We start from the raw sequence: 18,523 nt of genomic DNA on the forward strand, positions 1-18,523 counted from the left end.
AAGTGATGGTGATCGCGAATTGAGGGATGTATATCCTCAACTACTACTCTGGTTGGTCTCATTGTTGATATAATGCGTAAACATAAGTTTCCGGATCACTTACTTGGTATTCGGTACATAACATTATTACGTAACATTAGTATTTTCACAAAGAAACATTTAAACAGTTATATAAGAATATAATGTGACGACGACAATATGAGTACCATTGGACATCATTTGCACACAATGTAGTTGTACTAGTGCCTCGAGTAGACATGCATGCACGTAATCAAAACCAAGTGAGAAGCAAAGATGACCTTTTCTACAAACGAGTAAAACAACTACTTAAGCTTCAATAACTATCAATCTAGCCCCTTGATTTCAAATTGTAGCATGGGATCTGAAAGTCCACGGTGATGAAACCCATGGTGCAGCTTAACTTGGTGGCACGTCCCGCACCCAATCAAGTTAAGCCGAATCCGATATTCATTGGACGCTTCACCTCATAATTAATTTTGGAGGATTAATTAAGGATCAAGTCATGCTTTTCAACAAAATATTGTCTCAACGTGTCTTGTTGCCGACGGTGCCTAAAACTGTTATAAAATCACCCAACGCAAAGACTGAAATGCCATTACCTAAAATTCCATTTATCTACTAAATTCTTTTTTATATCAAATATTAATGTCGTAATTGATGATTGAAAATGTAACAAAATATGTGCACCAAAAATACACCCCTAACCAGAGAGTAAACCACTCAATTCAAGTCAGAACAGTTTTTTGTAACTCTACTTTTCTTACCTTCAGTGGTCTATATAAATACTCGGTCATCGTAAGGAGTAAACGCATATCATAACCCACATGTTATATTAGACTTTCTTCGTTTCGATTCTTTATAATTATTTAAATTTAAGATATTTTTTTAAAAAATAGATGAATAAATAGAACTCTTGCATCTCATATATTGTAGTTTTCCGCTTTGACGCAAGTACGTTGACAACATTGGCTTCTGGATCATCAGAATAACAATGTGTAGTCCTGACTCATTTGTAACCAATATTCATTGATATAAAAAAAATTATTAAAGCGCGTCCGGAACAAAGGGTAGTTTCGTCCGTAAAAAATATTGGATGGAGAATAGACCCAAATGTCGTTTTGGTTCCACAACGGAAAATTCTGCTAAAGTCGTAGAGAGGCGGAGAGAGTAATAGTGATCTCTTTGGCTGTTGCAGACTTTGTACTCTCTTTCTTCTCCCTCCCTTAAAAGTTTGCTCTCACAATTCACAAACCTTCCTTCACAAGCTCTCTCTCTCTCTCTCTCCACCGCCCGATCCAGCCCCCCCTGGTAATGCCGTTGTCGCCATCCACCGCCGAGATCGCCGCTCACCGACTCCTCCTCTAATCCTCGCCGTCCTCGTCGCCGTGTTTGCGGTTGCTGCATTGGAATGGGAGCGGTGCCGTCGACGCCGCGCTGGGGGAGCAGCTCCGCCGCGCGTCCGCTGGAAACGGCGGAGTATCTGATCGGGACATTCGTCGGCGACGAGTCGTTTCCTGTTTCCTCCGATTACTGGCAGAAATTGCTTGACCTCCCTCTCAGTCTTCAATGGCCTCCCGACCGTGTTCAACAAGCTTGCGAGGCTCTTGGTCCGTATTTATACACACACTCTCTCTATTTCTCTTAGTTTCAGGAGTTGTTACTTGCTTTGATTCGATTTTTACAGCTGAGCAATGTGATTAGGGTTCTTTTATGTATGCGGCGTCAGCATTAGTGCTAAGCTTTGTGTAGTTGTGGATGTTGAGCTCAGCTTTGTTTTTATGGCAGTCGAAATTGATGGATATTAAGATGAGCCTAGTGCAGTAGATTTTGATGATGGGGATCGACTTAGGGTTGTAGATTTGTCATTTTAGAGTTAAGCATTGGTAAAGAAAGTTAACTATTGGATAATTGAATACGAGAAAAACTGAAGAAGGTACTTAAGGTGCTTAGGATGCTTATATCGAAATGCTTGGTTCAAGAATTAGTCTATAGAGAACTTCTTAATCTTATCTAGCTGGCTGTTAAGTTTTAAGCATCTGTTAACCATGGCCATAGGATCAAATGATCAATGGACTGGTTCTCACTTCTCAGATTTAGAGAAGAATTGGCCTTTGCTTGTTATTGATGCCATTGGAAAATTCAGGATGCTTCAGATATGGTGTTGAATAACCAAAAACTCCTTATAGTTAGTAACCAAATTTAAAAATGTATAAACTTTAAATGATATCATAGCTTTCAAATTTTAAATATAAATTTGTGTAGATGACATCTTTGTTGAAAGTGATTGGTAGTCAACAGTACGTTTCACATGCGCTTATTGTAGCTATTGATATTTAATTGCATCCATTCCCATCATTAATTTGTTTGAACAAATAAGATCCTTCTGACACTGATTCATCTTAAATTTGCTGGTAAAGAAATCCATGGCTTTTTCCTAGTTCAGATTACATCAGTTGCCAAAGTTTGTGCTTGTGGTTTTTTTGATGATTAGGCTATTGAAAAATATGCATTCCGCAAGGGGATTGTTAATTATATATGAAATATTTTTAGTCATTTTTTCTCGACTTGACCTTACCAGCATCCAAAAAGTCCTGGACGTTCTAGGAATGTGCATGAGCAATTGAGGATCCCCTCCTTTTCCTCTTAACTATTGATGATTCAATAAATGTCATTGATTGTACCTGTTTTCTACTTCCAACTTGGCATCTGTCAACAAATTAGCATACCTGCATGTTCTCATGTGAGTGATTTATTTATCTTTGACCCAACTTTGCAGCACAAAACAACTATAAAACCAGGCATCTCGCAAAGCTTCTTATCCATCTGGCATGGTGTTTACAAGAAGCTATTTCAACTTCTGGTGGCCCTTCTTTTGTTTACGGGAAGGCTGTTAATGCAGTGTACATCTCATCTGTCTTCTTAAAGTACTTAATTGAAAATCCAAAAAGCGACAAGTTGGAAGAGTTGTATTTATCTCTAGATGAAAGTGAGGCAATGCCAACTGATATTACAAGAGGTAATTTCCTTGTATTCTTTTTGACGAATGGTCCTAAAACAGTAGTGAGCTTTTCAATAAAACTTGTTACATGATCTCTTGTTTTCTACTGATACATTTGGTCTACCTGACATTTCAAATTTAATATCTTAATCAGTGTGCCATGAGGTGTACTGTGGTAGAAGGATGATGATAACTATAAATTGAGGAACAAATTGCAGCTATTATTATACAAATATAATGGCTGTTAGTGTTTTAAGCATATTATATTTCCCTCAGTGGGGTTTGATGGGTGATTATTCAAAAGGGTAGAACTTATAGATGGTTGAATAAACTGGGAAGTCTTGCTGTTTAGGTTTCTCAGTTTCTCATTTCATAGATCCAGTTGACATGATGTGATAAAATGTTTTTGACAGCATTAGTTTATAGCCATTTTATTTTATTCAATTTTGCAGGTCTTAACATCGGGGATTTCATAATGTGTAGTGTGTTTACCTTTATTGGATCAATAGATGTAAGGTACATCTTCAAGTACCCACGTATGCCCTATTTTTCATATTGTGTCTACTGTCATGCTAACTATATAATTTTTCTTGTTTGAAGTCCTGATACATACCTCCTTCACTTGGAACTGCTTAACTTCATGCTGATTGCAATGTCAACTCAGCTTCTTTCTGGGCCATCCCCAACACCAGAAGATGTGAACCCATTTCTTGATGTAGCAATGTCTCAGGTTACTGGACAAAAAATGTGATTTTTTAAGTTGAATTTTCTAGTTGATGCCAGTTTTCTTTAATCTTGCATATTTTTTTCAATATACAGGAAAGCTCTTTGGTTATCTTGGTTGTTCGTAGACTGCTACTCAACTACATCAATGGACCTTCGATACCCCTGAATAGTGCATCTTATTCTATATTTTCTGAAGGAAGCCAGCCTGGTGTTATACAAAGAGTTAGTTCTGCAGCAGGTATGCCAGCTTCTTTCATACGATTTTTTCCCTTTTTCCAATTTTATGTTGACTTGGCTCCTCTCCTGAGAGAACAGCATACATATATGCAGTTGATAAACACCATTCAAAGCTTTTAAGTTTTAATTTTTTTTCTTCTGCTTCTTTAGAGTGACATGTTTTTTTTTTACTATTTCTGGGCAACATTAAATTATAACTTTCTGGTGACACCAATTGTTTGACCTTCAGCAAATTTGATGCTGTTACCATTCAACTTTCTCGTCAGTTCGAGTGGTGAAGGCTCAAGAAGTCTTTTGGCTGACTGCAGTCTCCATGTGCTACTTATTCTCACTCATTATCGTAAATGTGCTGTGGAAAACGAGTCAATAACAGTTAAAACAAATGATACCACTACTTCAAATCCGCTTTTAAAAGGGAGTAGATATTTTTCTGACAACCCTTTCTGCAAGGCCTTGGAACATGCGACCGATGTTGAATGTAAGATGCTTTCATTATAACCTTATGTACTCTTATTATGAGGTTTTCTTCAAATAACTTGCATTAATATTTTTTTGGCTTTCAGTTGATCGTGTAGATACTGAGGGCAATGCGCATAGTGGTCCAGTTTTGAGGTTACCTTTTGCTTCCCTGTTCGATGCCCTTGGAATGTAAGTATCTGTTTTTCCTTCTATTGTGTTTGTAGTGATTGCTTTTTTGTGCTATTATAGTCTGATTATTTGTGTCTATTGTCATCTAACTGGCTGTATGCTTCTTAAGATGGAGTGCATGTGTGTACTGCGTGTGTTAAAATGATAGACAATCAGGGTTCGGAAATTTTAGGTGTCTTCTGTGCACATTAAAAAATTTATAAAAAAAGCATGTAAAAGCTAACAACTTATCTTTGCATTCTTACTTAATATATACTTTCAATATCTTTGATTCCTTGGCTGTGTTATAGAGGCTTGTTGTAGCTCGGGTGGTCATCAATGTTTCCCTACTCGAGTGTTACACTCAGGTCCCAAATTCATACATCACTTATATATCATTCGATAAAGAAAAAGATTCCCTGGCCCCAAGGGGCGGATCTAGAGCATAGGGTGATGGTGCTCAAGCCCCACCAAACTTTGCGTGCTGCAAAAAAGTTATGCAATTATGTTTTTGTGTATAAATGCTTCATGATCTTGTCAAGCCCACCCAGACTTCGATTTCTTTGAACTTTCATACATATGCAGCTCAGTCTAAGGTCGAAGCATACTCTCTTCCTCTTCTTCTCTTGAGTCTCTTCTAGTCTTCTTCTTCCCAAAACTCAAAAAGTCCTCTATTTTTGGATTCCAAACTCAAATATATAACTTTTTAAAATCTTTTTCCTCCCAAAAATTGTAAGTCGAACTCCTGCACCTATATGGTTATGTTTGTCTCATGGACATGCACCTGCTTAGTTCCTACACTTAACATTATTGTAACTGAGTTTTTTTTCAGCCTTCGGCCTAGAAACACCTAATATGAAGCCGACCCTGTTTGCTGATCCTATTTGTTAACATATACATGATATCAATATGCGTGTTCAGAGTGAAATTTTTGTGGGCCTTATGGTTTTATGCTGATGTCCATGGGCATGCTACCGCAATATCCATACTCCATATCTAATATATCCAACCTGAAAGTACTAGTTTTGTTTTGAATTAATTTTTTGTGCCTCTGCAGGTACTTAATTGACGAGGCTGCTGGACTTTTGCTTTACTCTTTATTGCAAGGAAATGCTGACTTTCTGGAGTATGTCTTGGTGCGAACTGATTTGGATACACTGGTATGTTTAAACAACTGATCACTGTCATTAGAAAAAAAAAGGAAATGCCCAGTATTTTGTGGCCAAATTTGTGTTAATACATACTGGTCCATTCTTTTCTGGACTACTAAATTGAAGTCAAGACTTCGTACTGACCTGTATTTATATATGAAATGGACAGTTGATGCCCATCCTGGAAGCTTTATATGATGCTCCAAAAAGGACATCTAATCAAATCTACATGTTGCTGATCATACTTCTCATACTTAGTCAGGATTCATCTTTTAATGCAAGCATTCACAAATTGGTAAGGACTGCTTCCTGTAGCCAACAAGTCGTCATGTCAGATATGAATCATACTAATCCAACTTTCACATCAACAGATACTTCCTACTGTTCCCTGGTACAAAGAACGTCTCCTCCACCAGACATCTCTCGGTTCATTAATGGTCATTACCCTGATAAGGACTGTGCAGTATAACCTATCTAAGTTACGGGTATGTATCTGCCTCTTATACTATGAACTTTCTTAAAGTGCTCTATGACTATGATTATAATTCGATATCAATGTCAATTACGTATGACATCTTGCTATTTATGTATTGCATGGGCTGTAATTTTTTAAGGTACGAGTTAGATTTCCAGAAGTGGAATATGATTAACGAGTTGGTCTTGTTAGTTGTCAAAGAACCATGATTGTGCACACCCCCATTCTGTAAAAAAATTGTCTACTTCCCTGATTAACATGTTTACTCTGTCTAATTGTTACAGGATGTTTATCTCCATACAACTTGTCTAGCAACTTTGGCAAACATGGCACCTCATGTCCACCGCTTGAGTGCATATGCATCGCAGAGATTGGTCAGCTTATTTGATATGCTTTCTCGGAAGTATGTTCTTTTCTGCCTGGCTTTTTGTTTCTTTATCTTTTTATTCATTTCAGCTTTACTCCAGTTTTTGATATCTTTGGGATTTCATATATTTATTCTGCTTTTCTTACACTTATTAGTGAATTGATTAACATGTTACCCCTGTTGTAATCTTTGGTTTAGGTATAACAAACTAGCAGAGGTGCGTAATAATCAGTTGACATCAGCCAAAGGCAATTCAATAGAAGACGATACTGTAATGGCCGCATACTTTGCATATCTTTGGCAGATCAAATTGTTTTGTTTAATAAGTATCACACTATATTATTCTGTTGTCTGCTAAGCTAGAAACTTTTTTGTTGCAGTCAACAGAGATGCACATATATACCGACTTCTTGAGACTTGTCCTTGAAATATTAAATGCAATTTTGACATATGCTCTGCCACGGAATCCCGAGGTATTGTTACTTTCAGTATCAGTGATCCACTGATCCATGCTAAATATTGTTGTAATACTCTGAGGGATTGAATACATTGTCCGGTTTCCATATTTCTTAATCTATGCAATGGTGCAGGTTGTATATGCGATAATGCACCGGCAGGAAGTATTTCAGCCTTTCAGGAATCATCCACGGTTCAATGAACTGCTTGAAAACATCTATACGGTATGCTCCTAAAAGTCTCTCTTTCTCAACAAAACTTGTCTTGTTCTCTTCAGTGGGCAATCTCTAAAGGCACTTGGGTCCCATTTACCTTTTTTGATAATTTGCAAACAAATTATGTTTTACAAAAGAAATTACCTCTTAGTGCATTTTCTGTACTTATATTGTTTGTCTGGTTTTCTAGGTATTAGATTTTTTCAATAGTCGCGTGGATGCTCAGAGAATAGATGGAGAATGGTCAGTAGAGAAAGTACTTCAAGTCATAATCATTAATTGTAGATCATGGCGTGGTGAGGGGATGAAGGTAAAACGGGGAAAGAGAATTACATGGTTGAATAGGTCGATTTAAAGTTGTACCTGATTTTTGAAATTTTTTTGTTTATAATCTTTTTGAATTTATGTTTTCTCAGATGTTCACCCAGTTGCGATTCACATATGAACAGGAGAGTAATCCAGAGGAATTCTTTATTCCATACTTGTGGCAGCTAGTACTATCTCGCTGGTAACTCTCATCTCCTTATAGCGTGGAAAAGAATTAGAAGGAAGAGTGCTTATCTTATATGTCCTTTGCCCATATATGAAGTCTATTATATATCTCTCACCTTTTCTCAGTATAGAAGTTATTTAACAAACATGTTGGATGAATCTTGTTGCTATTTTTGCAATTCTTACTCACTGGTCAAGTATGGATCCATGTTTGACTAATATCACTTTTCATTCATGCTTCTCACTACAGTGGAATCAATTTCAATCCTGGAGCCATAAATTTGTTTCCAATTAATCAACCTGCCGAGGTATGACCTAATAACATAGGGCAGGAACATTTTTACTTTGGTTTGATTGATTTCCTGTTTTAAAGTTATTCATAAGCATGTAAACTGAAATACGTATTTTTTTTTGTACAGAAACAGAGTGATTATGAAGTGGTGTCCGACAATCATGTAAATGGAGAGGTGGCCAAGCATGCAGTCTTTCTTGATCCATAGATGGGAAATGCCACAAAAGATGTTGAGGTATCTTGGTGGATTTGTAAATATACTTGAATAGTAGAACATGTATTCTTCTCATTCTTTTCTGTTTATACGTGTGCAACACTAGAGGCCATATAAGTAGATGTATCCCAATATCTTTGACGTACTGAATAAGAGAAGATGCTCATTTCCATCTTCTTTGATGTACTTATGTCAATCTGAAAACGAGAGTTAAGATTTGACCGAGTGCTGGTTGTCTAGGCGATTTTCCCAAGTTCTAGCCATCTGGGTAGTATATTCTCTAGCTAGTTATAGTTTTGACTCCGGCTGGTAACAACTAACAAGGTACTTTTTCCTTATAAAAGGACTATTCCTATAAATCTGAGCTAATTTAATCATTTCCTGATGTTTTGATCTTTAATATTGCATGCAACTGATGTAAGTACTCACCTATGTTTGCGATAAATGTGCTAGATGACTTAAGAACCTCTTCTCATTTATCAAAGAAAGTTGGTTTGTGTTTTTTCTTTTGAGGATTTCAATTAATCATTTCCTGATAACACTTGATCTTTAATATTGCATGCAACTGATGTAAGTACTCACCTATGTTTGCAATAAATGTGCTAGATGACTTTTAAGAACCTCATCTCATTTATCAAAGAAAGTTGGTTTGTGTTTTTTCTTTTGAGGATTTCAATTCTCTACATTTATCGCTGCAAATTGAAGTGATTTTCCATTAGGGTTGTGAAAAGTTGAGGATGTAGCACATTCGAGCATGAAAGTATAACATTCTCATTAATATTTGTAATTGCTACATGTGAACGACTTTTACAACCCTATTCTTAAATAAGGGTTCCACCCTTGACATACTCGGTGACGGCCAAAGCTACCAAACCCAGCATGGCCAATCTTCCATTCCACAACTCAGCATCTGAGGTCATGAGCCCCTTTGATTTCGACTCCACACTGACTCCTTGAAATAGAGGAATCACCGATGCAACGGATAGCAAAATGCTAGTGCCAAGGAACACTGAGACTCCACCGTCGGAGATCTGAGAAAACACATCCTGGCCCTTTAACAGTTCAACTGCAAGAGTGGAAACAAAACCAACCATTGCGAGTCTGCCGTTGATTCTTTCCGGTGCTGGACCGCTGAAGGCGAAAACGTCCCCGAATTTGGTGCTAACCTTGGGAGTCCTGGGTGGTGGTGGGAAAGGTGTAGGTGATGGTGCTGCTGGTGGGATCTTTGATGGTTCTGAAATTGTAGATGGCTTCTCCTCAGGTAGATCACCCTGCAAAATAGGGAAAAATTAACATGGTTAATTATGTATTCTCGACAAATTTAAACTCTAAACACTGGATCGATATCTAATCAGAAAAAAGTCAAAAACCATTTTATCTTGAACCCGGCCCACACAAATGTTAGTAGGAACACTAAGGAATACAGTAGCTAGCTTAGATAGAGATCTCATTACCTCAGCCATGGAGCGCACCCTCATGTTAGGGTACCTGTGAAGAGTTGGTACAAGTTGGTTTACTCTGACTGAGCTCCTTTTTGCAGATCCATAAGCGACGGAGTTGGCTAGGAATAGCGATTGCATGGAAGCTGAAGCAGCCATTTTATATGTGCTTCTTTAATAAACACCCACGTACGATGATGAAAAAGGAGGTTGAGGAAGCACAAGATCGAGCTTAGAAGACAAGTGATCGAGTAGAGCTAGCTGGGTTATCAAAGTTGAACGCCCTCAGCTGGTTTTTATAGTACGTTAGAGTACATACGTACTAGTGGGGTTGGCTACAATTGGCTCGTGAAGTGAACGGTGGATGTTTAAGCACCACGTCAGTCGTTAGGGTATGCCAAGTAATTTCAGGACACTTGGGTTGATTTCTTCACACATGATGGGCATGGGAGACGTGGCTGAAGAACACACCGCGAAAATGCAGAACTCTGTGATTTTCTGAGGCCCCATTCGTTTCAGTTTTCCTGATCTTTCCAGAAACGAGGACTGATGTATGACGAGTCCACGATACTGGTTTTAGGGTTTGAATTGAGCTACTCGACACTTGGTTGGCACGGGTGCTACTTGCTAGGGCTGGCTACCTCCATTTTCGATTTGTTGGAAAGACGAAGACACTGGCCGGCCGAGTCACTAAGCACCCAGCAGTCCCTAAAACAGTTGCAGACTTGCAGTTACCTACGGGGCTCCCTCGAGACACACACATGCACCGTATAATATTCATCAGTAAATTTGTATGTAGTCTATAACGAAAATTTAAAACCATAAATTATATTATATTATATTACAGGCAAGAGCTTCAATTTCATGTTCAATATCGATGATAATGAGGAGACTTTGACATACATTATGTACTATATGTGTGGTCTTGAGACTAATGAACCAGACTATATGTACTTCAATTGCAATCCATATTCCGTCGTTATGTTATGAAATCTACTAGATCTACCGTGTTCATTATGTTAGTACATGGTTATCATAACTGGTATTTGTCCATAACTGACTCTGGAGATTTTGCATATGCGTTCTCATTTATCTCCACCATTAGGCCAAACACCCTGCATGTATATTTGGGAGTAGTCCGATATCAGTACGTAGTCATGTATATGTACAGACTCGATCGGTACTAGGTAGATATATATGGTCTTGATACTTATAGGCTAGGAGTCTAGGACACATTTCCTATGAGAGGAAGTTCAACACATATTTTTGTGGTGTTGATAATGTCGATTACCGATTCAAAATAAATGAATTACGCATGTGGATTTCATGATGTTGCTTAATTTCACTTGGTTGGTTTTGATTAAATTTTTGTTTCACTTTTCATGTAGTAATTAGAAAGTGAATTCGGACGGACGGCCCTATCCTCTATGTTTGTTTTTGTATTCACGAGTAGGAGCTCGAGCGCTCGACTTAACGAGTGTTCAAAAGAAATTTGATCGAAGCGCCAGCCCTTCTCTGGTCGATTTGCAATTCCGTTTCACGCTCATTTTTAAGTGACTCCAAATTAACAAATTATACATTTTAATCCGCAAATAGTATAACACCATAACTGATTATAATAATTTCTCTAAGTGATTAATAGAAATTGGAAAATCCTACTTTTACAATGTATCGAGTTTGAACGCTATCTAGCAAGTTAAACTCCGGCCAATTGCATTATATGTGACCCAATCAAATTAGGGTTCCACCCTTGACATACTCAGTGAAAGCCAAAGCCACCAAACCCAACATGGCCAATCTTCCATTCCACAACTCAGCATCTGAGGTCATGAGCCCCTTTGATTTCGACTCCACACTGACTCCTTGAAATAGAGGAATCACGGATGCAACGGATAGCAAAATGCTAGTGCCAAGAAACACTGAAACTCCACCATCGGAGATCTGAGAAAACACATCCTGACCCTTTAACAATTCAACTGCAAGAGCTGAAACAAAGCCAACCATTGCGAGTCTGCCGTTGATTCTTTCCGGTGCTGGACCACTGAAGGCGAAAACATCCCCGAACTTGGTGCTAACTTTGGGAGTCCTGGATGGTGGTGGGAAAGGTGTAGGTGTTGGTGCTGCTGGTGGGATCTTTGATGGTTCTGAAATTGCAGATGGCTTCTCCTCAGGAAGATCACCCTGCAAATTATGGAAAGATTTACATTATTAATACACATAATCTTCGTGAAACTTAATCTCTAAATACAGAGATCCAATTAGAAAATTTTGAACCCTACACAAATGTTAGTACATAGGAACACAAAGGTTACACTAGCTAGCTTTGGTAGAGAGCTAATTACCTCAGCCATGGAGCGCACCCTCATATTAGGGTACCTGTGAAGAGTTGGTACAAGTTGGTTTCCTCTGACTGAGCTCCTTTTGGCAGCTCCATAAGCGATGGAGTTTGCTAGGAATATCGATTGCATGGAAGCTGAAGCAGCCATTCTATATATGCTTCTTGATTAAACAACAGGTATGTGCTCAAGGAGGTTGGGGAAGTAGAAGATCGAACTTAGAAGACGAGAGAGAAGAGCTAGGTGGTTATCAAACGTTAAACGCCTGCAGCTGGTCTTTATAGTACGTGATGGGTTCAAAGCAGGCATGATCGAAGTGCTAGTGGCCGGCTAGTGGGGTTGGCTCGTGAAGTGAATGTACGGTGGATAGTTAGGCACCACATCCTCGTTAGGTATGCCAGTAATGTTGGAACACTTGGTTGTTTTATCGACACGAGATGGCAAAGGGAGACGTGGTTGAAGAACACACCGCAATAGAGATCTCTTTCATTTGCTGATCGAGGTCTCCATCGTTTCACTTTTCCTAATCTTTCCGGAAACGAGGATTGATGTTTGATGAGTTCACGATACTGGTTTTACTGTTTTAGGGTTTTGAGCTACTCGACACTGGCAGACACGAGAGTATTAGTACTCATTTATAGCTAGCTCCACTTTCGATTCGTTGGAATGGAAACTAACCAATGAAAATTGTAATTATGTATAGTTTAGTAACGAACACTAACCATGGAAATTCTACTGCATAGATAGGCAATAACTTCAATTTTATGTTCAATATCGATGATCATGAGGAGACTTTATGTTGGTATAAATATGTTGATTGGCAATCGTTTATTTAATAAAACACGACATGTTAATTAGTACATTAAGATCATGCTTATGCGAAGCTTGTTACATCAGGAAAATGAATTCTAATAATACTTAAATTACCAATCTTTTTATTGCCAAGGTCAATCCAATCATGTTCGTTTATCTGAGTCATGATTGAGAGGGTTTTCTGTAATAACCCGAATTTTTCGGAACTATTTATTGGGTTGATTTAAATATATAAAGTTTGCAAATTTCATTAAACGACATCTGGTTGCTTGCGACGTTGTGAAACGAAAGAGGAAATATTATCGGAACGTTTATTAAAAAAAAACGTTACGTTTCCGCGACGTGAGTATCGACTTTTATTCCGTCGCTCGTTTGCGAAAACTTCCTTCATGAAAGTTGTAGAACTCGTCGATACGAGATTGTGGACTTGTCACGCGTTCTAATCGGATGTCGTACGTGAAAGTTATTAACGACGGAATTTAGTTTCCGATTTTGGAAACGAGTATAAAAAGGAAGTGTTTCAGATTAGAGTTTCCAATTTTGGAAACCCTTCTCTCTCCTCTCACCCGCGCCTCCCTCCTCTCTCTCTCTCTCTCCCGAAATCGCTCTCTCCCCCTCAGAAAAACCCACCGTCGATCCACCACCCTCCGGCCGTCCGTGACTCACACCACCTAGCCCGGAGGCATCCCTCGACCCTCCACAGTCGACCCCGAGCTCGCGACGCTCCGTCTCGCCGCCGAGAGCCTCCCTTCTTTCCCCGAGCCTCCCTCTGCATCACACCGCGATCTCCGCCTCCAAGCCGCCGTGTCCCTAGAGCATCGCGCGACCCTTCGCTGCAACCCTGTAGCTCACTGTGCCTTGCCTTGCCTCGCCGTGCCTCGCCTCACCGCCAAGGAGCCACATCGACGAGTGGAGTTCCTGCGAGAAGCTCGCCGACGATTCAACAACTTTCGGCGCATTTCGAGCTCCGATCTAGGTAATGATGCATTCAATTCATAGTTATGATGTTTGTGGAGGATTTTTGAGTTGATTTGATGAAGATTGAAGGAGATCGGAGGAGTAGGTGAGGTTACCGCCGCCTTAGGCTGCGCGTGTCGATGCGTGGAGGTGGCTAGGCACGGCGTGAGGCCGTGGGGAGGAAGAGGCGGAAGAAAGGAGGAGAAATGGGGCGGCGGTGGCGTGCTACGCGCCGGCCTTAAGCTCGGCGCGTGGGGCCCACGCGCCGGCACGTGCCGCGGCGCGTGAATAGTGTTTTCGAAACAGTAAAATTGTAAATTTTATTTTTACGAACGGTGAATATAAAAGTAATTTACGTATGGTAAATAATAATGTAAATTACATTCAGTAAATGTAAAAGTAATTTCGGAAGGGTAAATCAATGATTATTATTTACTGAGACAATATTTACATTTGAATAGTAAGCATACGTACAGAAATATGTAAACAGTATGTACTCATACATGAATACGTAATTGATGTGTATTTGTACAGTAATACATGAATAGTAAATACATCAACAGTAAATTCGTAAAACCAGAAATTGCTGAACGGTAACATATTTTTACTGTTTTGGCATTTAAGGTTTACGTAACGATTCTAAATTCTTTTCTTATCTTTTCAAGGTGATCGATAATTCAAGAAAATGAATTTCATTCGGAATTTTGGAATTACCCTCGAGATTATAAGGTGAGTAAAATCTCACATTTACGAATCTACACTTGCGAAGATTCAAGATTATGCAGAATTTTAAAGAATGAAAATATGACATGTATATGATATAGTGGAATATATATTTGTATAAATGGTAAATAGGTACATATATATAGTTTGCTATACTATATACTGTCATGATTTCGTGGTGAATATGTTCATTTTGGTGGTGAGATTTATATATCGAGCATGTGATTTGATTTGTACAATATGACATGATGATTATTGTACGTGGTTATAACATTGAGTTTTGTTAAAACGTGATATGTCTTCGGACGTGTTTATGTCTTCGGACGTGTTTTCTGTCTTTCGACCAGTTTTCGGACGTGTTTGGCATGTCGAAACCTAGCCTTTGGCCGGACGAAAATTGCGATACAGTTAGAGCTCTAGTTTGTAATAACCGATTTTTCGGAACCAACTATTTCCTTGTTTTAAATTTATTAAATTTGTGAAATTCATTTAAAATGACTTTTGGTTGCTTGCGACGTTGTGAAACGAAAACGGAAACGTTCTCAGAATGTTTTTGTAGAAAAACGTTACGTTTTCGCGACGTGAATATCGACTTTTATTCCGTCGCTCGTTTGTGAAAACTTCCTTCACGAAAGTTGTAGAGCTCGTCCATATGAGTTCGTGGACACATCACGCGTTTGAATCAGACGTTGGACGTGAAAGTTATTGACGTTAGAAGTTAGTTTCTGATTTTGGAAACGAGTATAAATAGAAAATTTTAGGGATTAGGGTTTCCATTTCTGGAAACCCTTCATCCGCCTCCCCCTTTCTCTCTCTATCTCTCCCCGATCGTTTCCTCCCTCAGCCCACCACCGAACTCCCCACTCAGGGCGATGGGGCCCTCACCGCTGACACCGAAACACTCGCCGACTCGACTTCTCCCTCCCTTGAGCAGGGCACAACGTCCCTCGCCACCGAGAAGTCACGCCCACCTCTTGCGGCCCCTGCAACTTGTCGCCGCTCAACCCTCCGTCTCCGGCGACATAAGAGCTCGGAGGAGAGCACCCCGATGCCGGTCCTCACCCGTGGAACGATCTTTAATCGAATTGGGGGTCAACCACATCACGATTCAGTCACGCCCCAAAATCGAACGCCGGCAACTTCTTGAGCTCCTCCGTGACGATCCGACGGTCTCAAGCTTCGACTGAGGTGAGGGTTAGTTTCATACGATTGTTGTGATGAATTGTTGTGAATTTTTTGTTGGTTTGAGGGGGATCGGAGGATTGATGAACCCCGCCGCCTTAGGCGGCGCATGTGGGTGCATGGAGGGGGTAAGAGGCGGCGTGAGGCCGTGGGAAAGTAGAGGAGGAGATTTGGGGCGGCGGTGGCGTAATACGCGCCGTGGTTGGTGTTGGCGCGTTGGCCCCACGCGCTTCTACAGTGAGGGCGCGTGAGCGCCACGCGCAGTCGCCGGTGAGTGGCGCGTGTACCCCATGCGCCGCCACATGCGGCGATGCGTGAACAGTGTTTCCGAAGGGTAAAATTGTAATTTACTTTTACGTGCGGTAAATATAAAAGTGATTCACGTACGGTAAATGTAAATTTATTTTACATACGGTAAATGTAAATATAAATTACTTTCAGTAAATGTAAAAAGTAATTTCAGAAGGGTAAATCAGTAATTATTATTTACTGAGACAGTATTTACATTGAATAGTATTTGTACGTACAAAAATACGTAAACAGTATGTACACGTACACGAATACGTAATTGATGTGTATTTGTATTGAAATTCGTAAAACCAGAAATTACTGAACAGTAACATATTATTACTGTTTAGGCATTTAAAGGTTTACAAAACGATTCTAAATTTTTTTATTATCTTTTTAAGGTGATCGATAAATCAAGGAAATGAATTACCTTAGGAAATTGTGGAACTACGCTCGAGTTGAGAATGTGAGTAAAATCTCACATATTTACGAATCTACCCTTGCGGAGATTCAAGATTTTGTAGAGTTTTAAAGATTGAAATACGACATGTATATGATATAGTGGATTATATATATAATTGTATAAATGGTAAATAGGTACATATATATATATATATAGTTTGCTATATTATATACTGTTATGATTTCATTGTGAATATGTCATTTTGATGACGAGAGTTACATATTGAGCATGTTGAGTTAATTTGTACAATATGAGGTGATGATTATTGTATGTGGCTTTAACATGGAGTTTGTTAAAACGTTTTGTCTTCGGACGTGTTTATGTCTTCGGACCAATCTTCGGACATGTTTGGCATGTCGGAACCTAGCCTTTGACCGGGCGAAAGTTACGATACAGTTAGAGCTCTAGTCTGTCTGCCGGAGTACTGCATGTGAGGTAACAGATGGATTATCGGCTCATGAGTACTCATATTTTTGGACGTTTGGTAGCAGGAGGTTGCCCAATGTCGGCGGTGTACTACGTGAGGGGTAACAGAGGTGTACCAGCGTTCAGTAGTACTCGTATTATAAATGCATTTGGGTAAACAGAAGGGTTGCCCAATTTCTCATGAGCACTTTGATTTTCATATTTTGGACAACCAAATGGGCCGTCCATTGACTCATGAGTGCATTTATATTTGATGTTTTTGTGGATTTCCGTATATATTGATATGCGAGTTTTATTGCTGTTTTTACTCAAACGAGCTGTAAAGCTTACCGGATTTGTGTTTATAATCCCGGTGCACCAATTCGATGGTGTAGTGGATAACTCCGCATGTGTGGATTAACGGGAATTGACGGACCGCTCAGAGGACTTGAAGATATTTAGTTCCAACTTGTGTGAGGATTTTGTGTGACTTTCTTGTGAGGTTTTTGTGAGGATTATACATTTCCATTTGTTATAATGTCGAATTATAATTTTTTGTAATAATTGGTTTGACTGAGTTGTATTTTGAACTCAGAGATGATCCGCTGTGGCATTTAAAATGATTTCGATTTATTAAGATTGTTTTAGTGTTTTTCATGACTTCGAAATTTGAGTTTCATGCTCGAAATTTTGAGGTCGTGACATAGTCTGTCTGCCGGGGTACTGCATATGAGGTAACAGATGGGTTATCGGCTTATGAGTACCCATATATTTTTGATATTGGATGACAGATGGTTGTCCAATGTCGGCGGTGTACTACACGAGGGGTAACAGAGGTGTACCAGCGCTCATAAGTACCTGTATTATAAATGCATTTGGGTAAACAGAGGGGTTGCCCAATTCTCATGAGCACATATTTTTCACATTTTTAAACAACCAGATGGGCCGTCTAATGAGTCATGAGTGCATTTATATTTGTTGATTTGTGATTTTCGTATATATGTTGATATGCGAGTTATGTTGTTGTTTTACTCATACGAGCTGCAAAGCTTACCTGGTTTATGCTTACAATCCCGGTGCACCTATTCGATGGTGTAGGGGATAACTCCGCAGGTGTGGATTACCGGAAATCGACAGACCGCTCAGAGGACTTGAAGTTATTTATTTCCATCTTGTGGTGAGGACTTGTGTGGATTTCTTTGTGAGGATTATACATTTCTATTTGTTATAATGTTGAATTATAAATTTTGGTTTGTAATAATCGGTTTGACTGAGTTGTATTTGAACTCAGAGATGATCCGCTGTGACATTTAAATGATTTCGATTCATTGAGATTGTTTTAGTGTTTTTCATGATTTCGAAATTTGAGTTTCATACTCGAAATTTTGGGGTCGTGACATTTTCGGCCTATAGATCACTATTGCTCAATATGCTGTTGGGACTTTCAAGAAGATTAATTCATTTTCACTTATTTCCATTTTCTCTCCCTTGTTCTCATTGTTCAGATCAGGAGGCTCAGAAAGTTGAGGGAGATTCTTCTCAAAAAAAAAATTGAGGGAGATAGTTGGCATGCTCGAAGTAATTGAATGATCGAACAGCACGTGTTGTCATAGGAAATTTTTGTTTCTTAGCAAGGTCATGAATGC

General features: G+C 39.2%; 3 protein-coding genes across 3 annotated transcripts; 1 reads left to right on the top strand and 2 right to left on the bottom strand.

The window, feature by feature from the left end:
• The first annotated feature begins 1,262 nt into the window (after positions 1–1,262).
• LOC126791259 (uncharacterized) lies at positions 1,263–8,496 on the top strand. Its single transcript, XM_050517685.1, has 18 exons — positions 1,263–1,628; positions 2,798–3,037; positions 3,472–3,535; positions 3,620–3,749; positions 3,839–3,983; positions 4,212–4,460; positions 4,546–4,630; positions 5,667–5,769; positions 5,930–6,055; positions 6,132–6,245; positions 6,520–6,638; positions 6,801–6,873; positions 6,983–7,075; positions 7,193–7,282; positions 7,464–7,583; positions 7,690–7,781; positions 8,016–8,073; positions 8,185–8,496. The coding sequence occupies exons 1-18, from the start codon at positions 1,430–1,432 to the stop codon at positions 8,263–8,265; spliced, it is 2,181 nt and encodes a 726-aa protein (XP_050373642.1). The 5' UTR covers positions 1,263–1,429; the 3' UTR covers positions 8,266–8,496.
• Positions 8,497–9,022: 526 nt separating this feature from the next.
• On the bottom strand, positions 9,023–10,466 carry LOC126791267 (early light-induced protein 1, chloroplastic-like). Its single transcript, XM_050517694.1, has 2 exons — positions 9,726–10,466; positions 9,023–9,542 (listed from the first exon to the last, which is right to left on the bottom strand). The coding sequence occupies exons 1-2, from the start codon at positions 9,867–9,869 to the stop codon at positions 9,093–9,095; spliced, it is 594 nt and encodes a 197-aa protein (XP_050373651.1). The 5' UTR covers positions 9,870–10,466; the 3' UTR covers positions 9,023–9,092.
• An 803-nt stretch (positions 10,467–11,269) lies between these two features.
• On the bottom strand, positions 11,270–12,282 carry LOC126791266 (early light-induced protein 2, chloroplastic-like). Its single transcript, XM_050517693.1, has 2 exons — positions 12,053–12,282; positions 11,270–11,891 (listed from the first exon to the last, which is right to left on the bottom strand). The coding sequence occupies exons 1-2, from the start codon at positions 12,194–12,196 to the stop codon at positions 11,442–11,444; spliced, it is 594 nt and encodes a 197-aa protein (XP_050373650.1). The 5' UTR covers positions 12,197–12,282; the 3' UTR covers positions 11,270–11,441.
• Between the last annotated feature and the right edge of the window lie 6,241 nt (positions 12,283–18,523).

The sequence above is a fragment of the Argentina anserina genome, chromosome 4 (assembly GCF_933775445.1).
Source record: "Argentina anserina chromosome 4, drPotAnse1.1, whole genome shotgun sequence".
NCBI lineage: Eukaryota > Viridiplantae > Streptophyta > Magnoliopsida > Rosales > Rosaceae > Argentina > Argentina anserina.

What these genes read in the sequence shown, in the direction of transcription:
- LOC126791267 (XM_050517694.1), bottom strand. Translation starts at nt 9,869, where the DNA reads ATGGCTGCTTCAGCTTCCATGCAATCGCTATTCCTAGCCAACTCCGTC. An exon ending in GGGTGCGCTCCATGGCTGAG is followed by an intron (nt 9,543 to 9,725) that starts GTAATGAGATCT and finishes CCTATTTTGCAG; the next exon opens with GGTGATCTACCTGAGGAGAA.
- LOC126791259 (XM_050517685.1), top strand. Translation starts at nt 1,430, where the DNA reads ATGGGAGCGGTGCCGTCGACGCCGCGCTGGGGGAGCAGCTCCGCCGCG. An exon ending in ACATGCGACCGATGTTGAAT is followed by an intron (nt 4,461 to 4,545) that starts GTAAGATGCTTT and finishes TTTGGCTTTCAG; the next exon opens with TTGATCGTGTAGATACTGAG. An exon ending in CTCTGCCACGGAATCCCGAG is followed by an intron (nt 7,076 to 7,192) that starts GTATTGTTACTT and finishes GCAATGGTGCAG; the next exon opens with GTTGTATATGCGATAATGCA.
- LOC126791266 (XM_050517693.1), bottom strand. Translation starts at nt 12,196, where the DNA reads ATGGCTGCTTCAGCTTCCATGCAATCGATATTCCTAGCAAACTCCATC. An exon ending in GGGTGCGCTCCATGGCTGAG is followed by an intron (nt 11,892 to 12,052) that starts GTAATTAGCTCT and finishes CATAATTTGCAG; the next exon opens with GGTGATCTTCCTGAGGAGAA.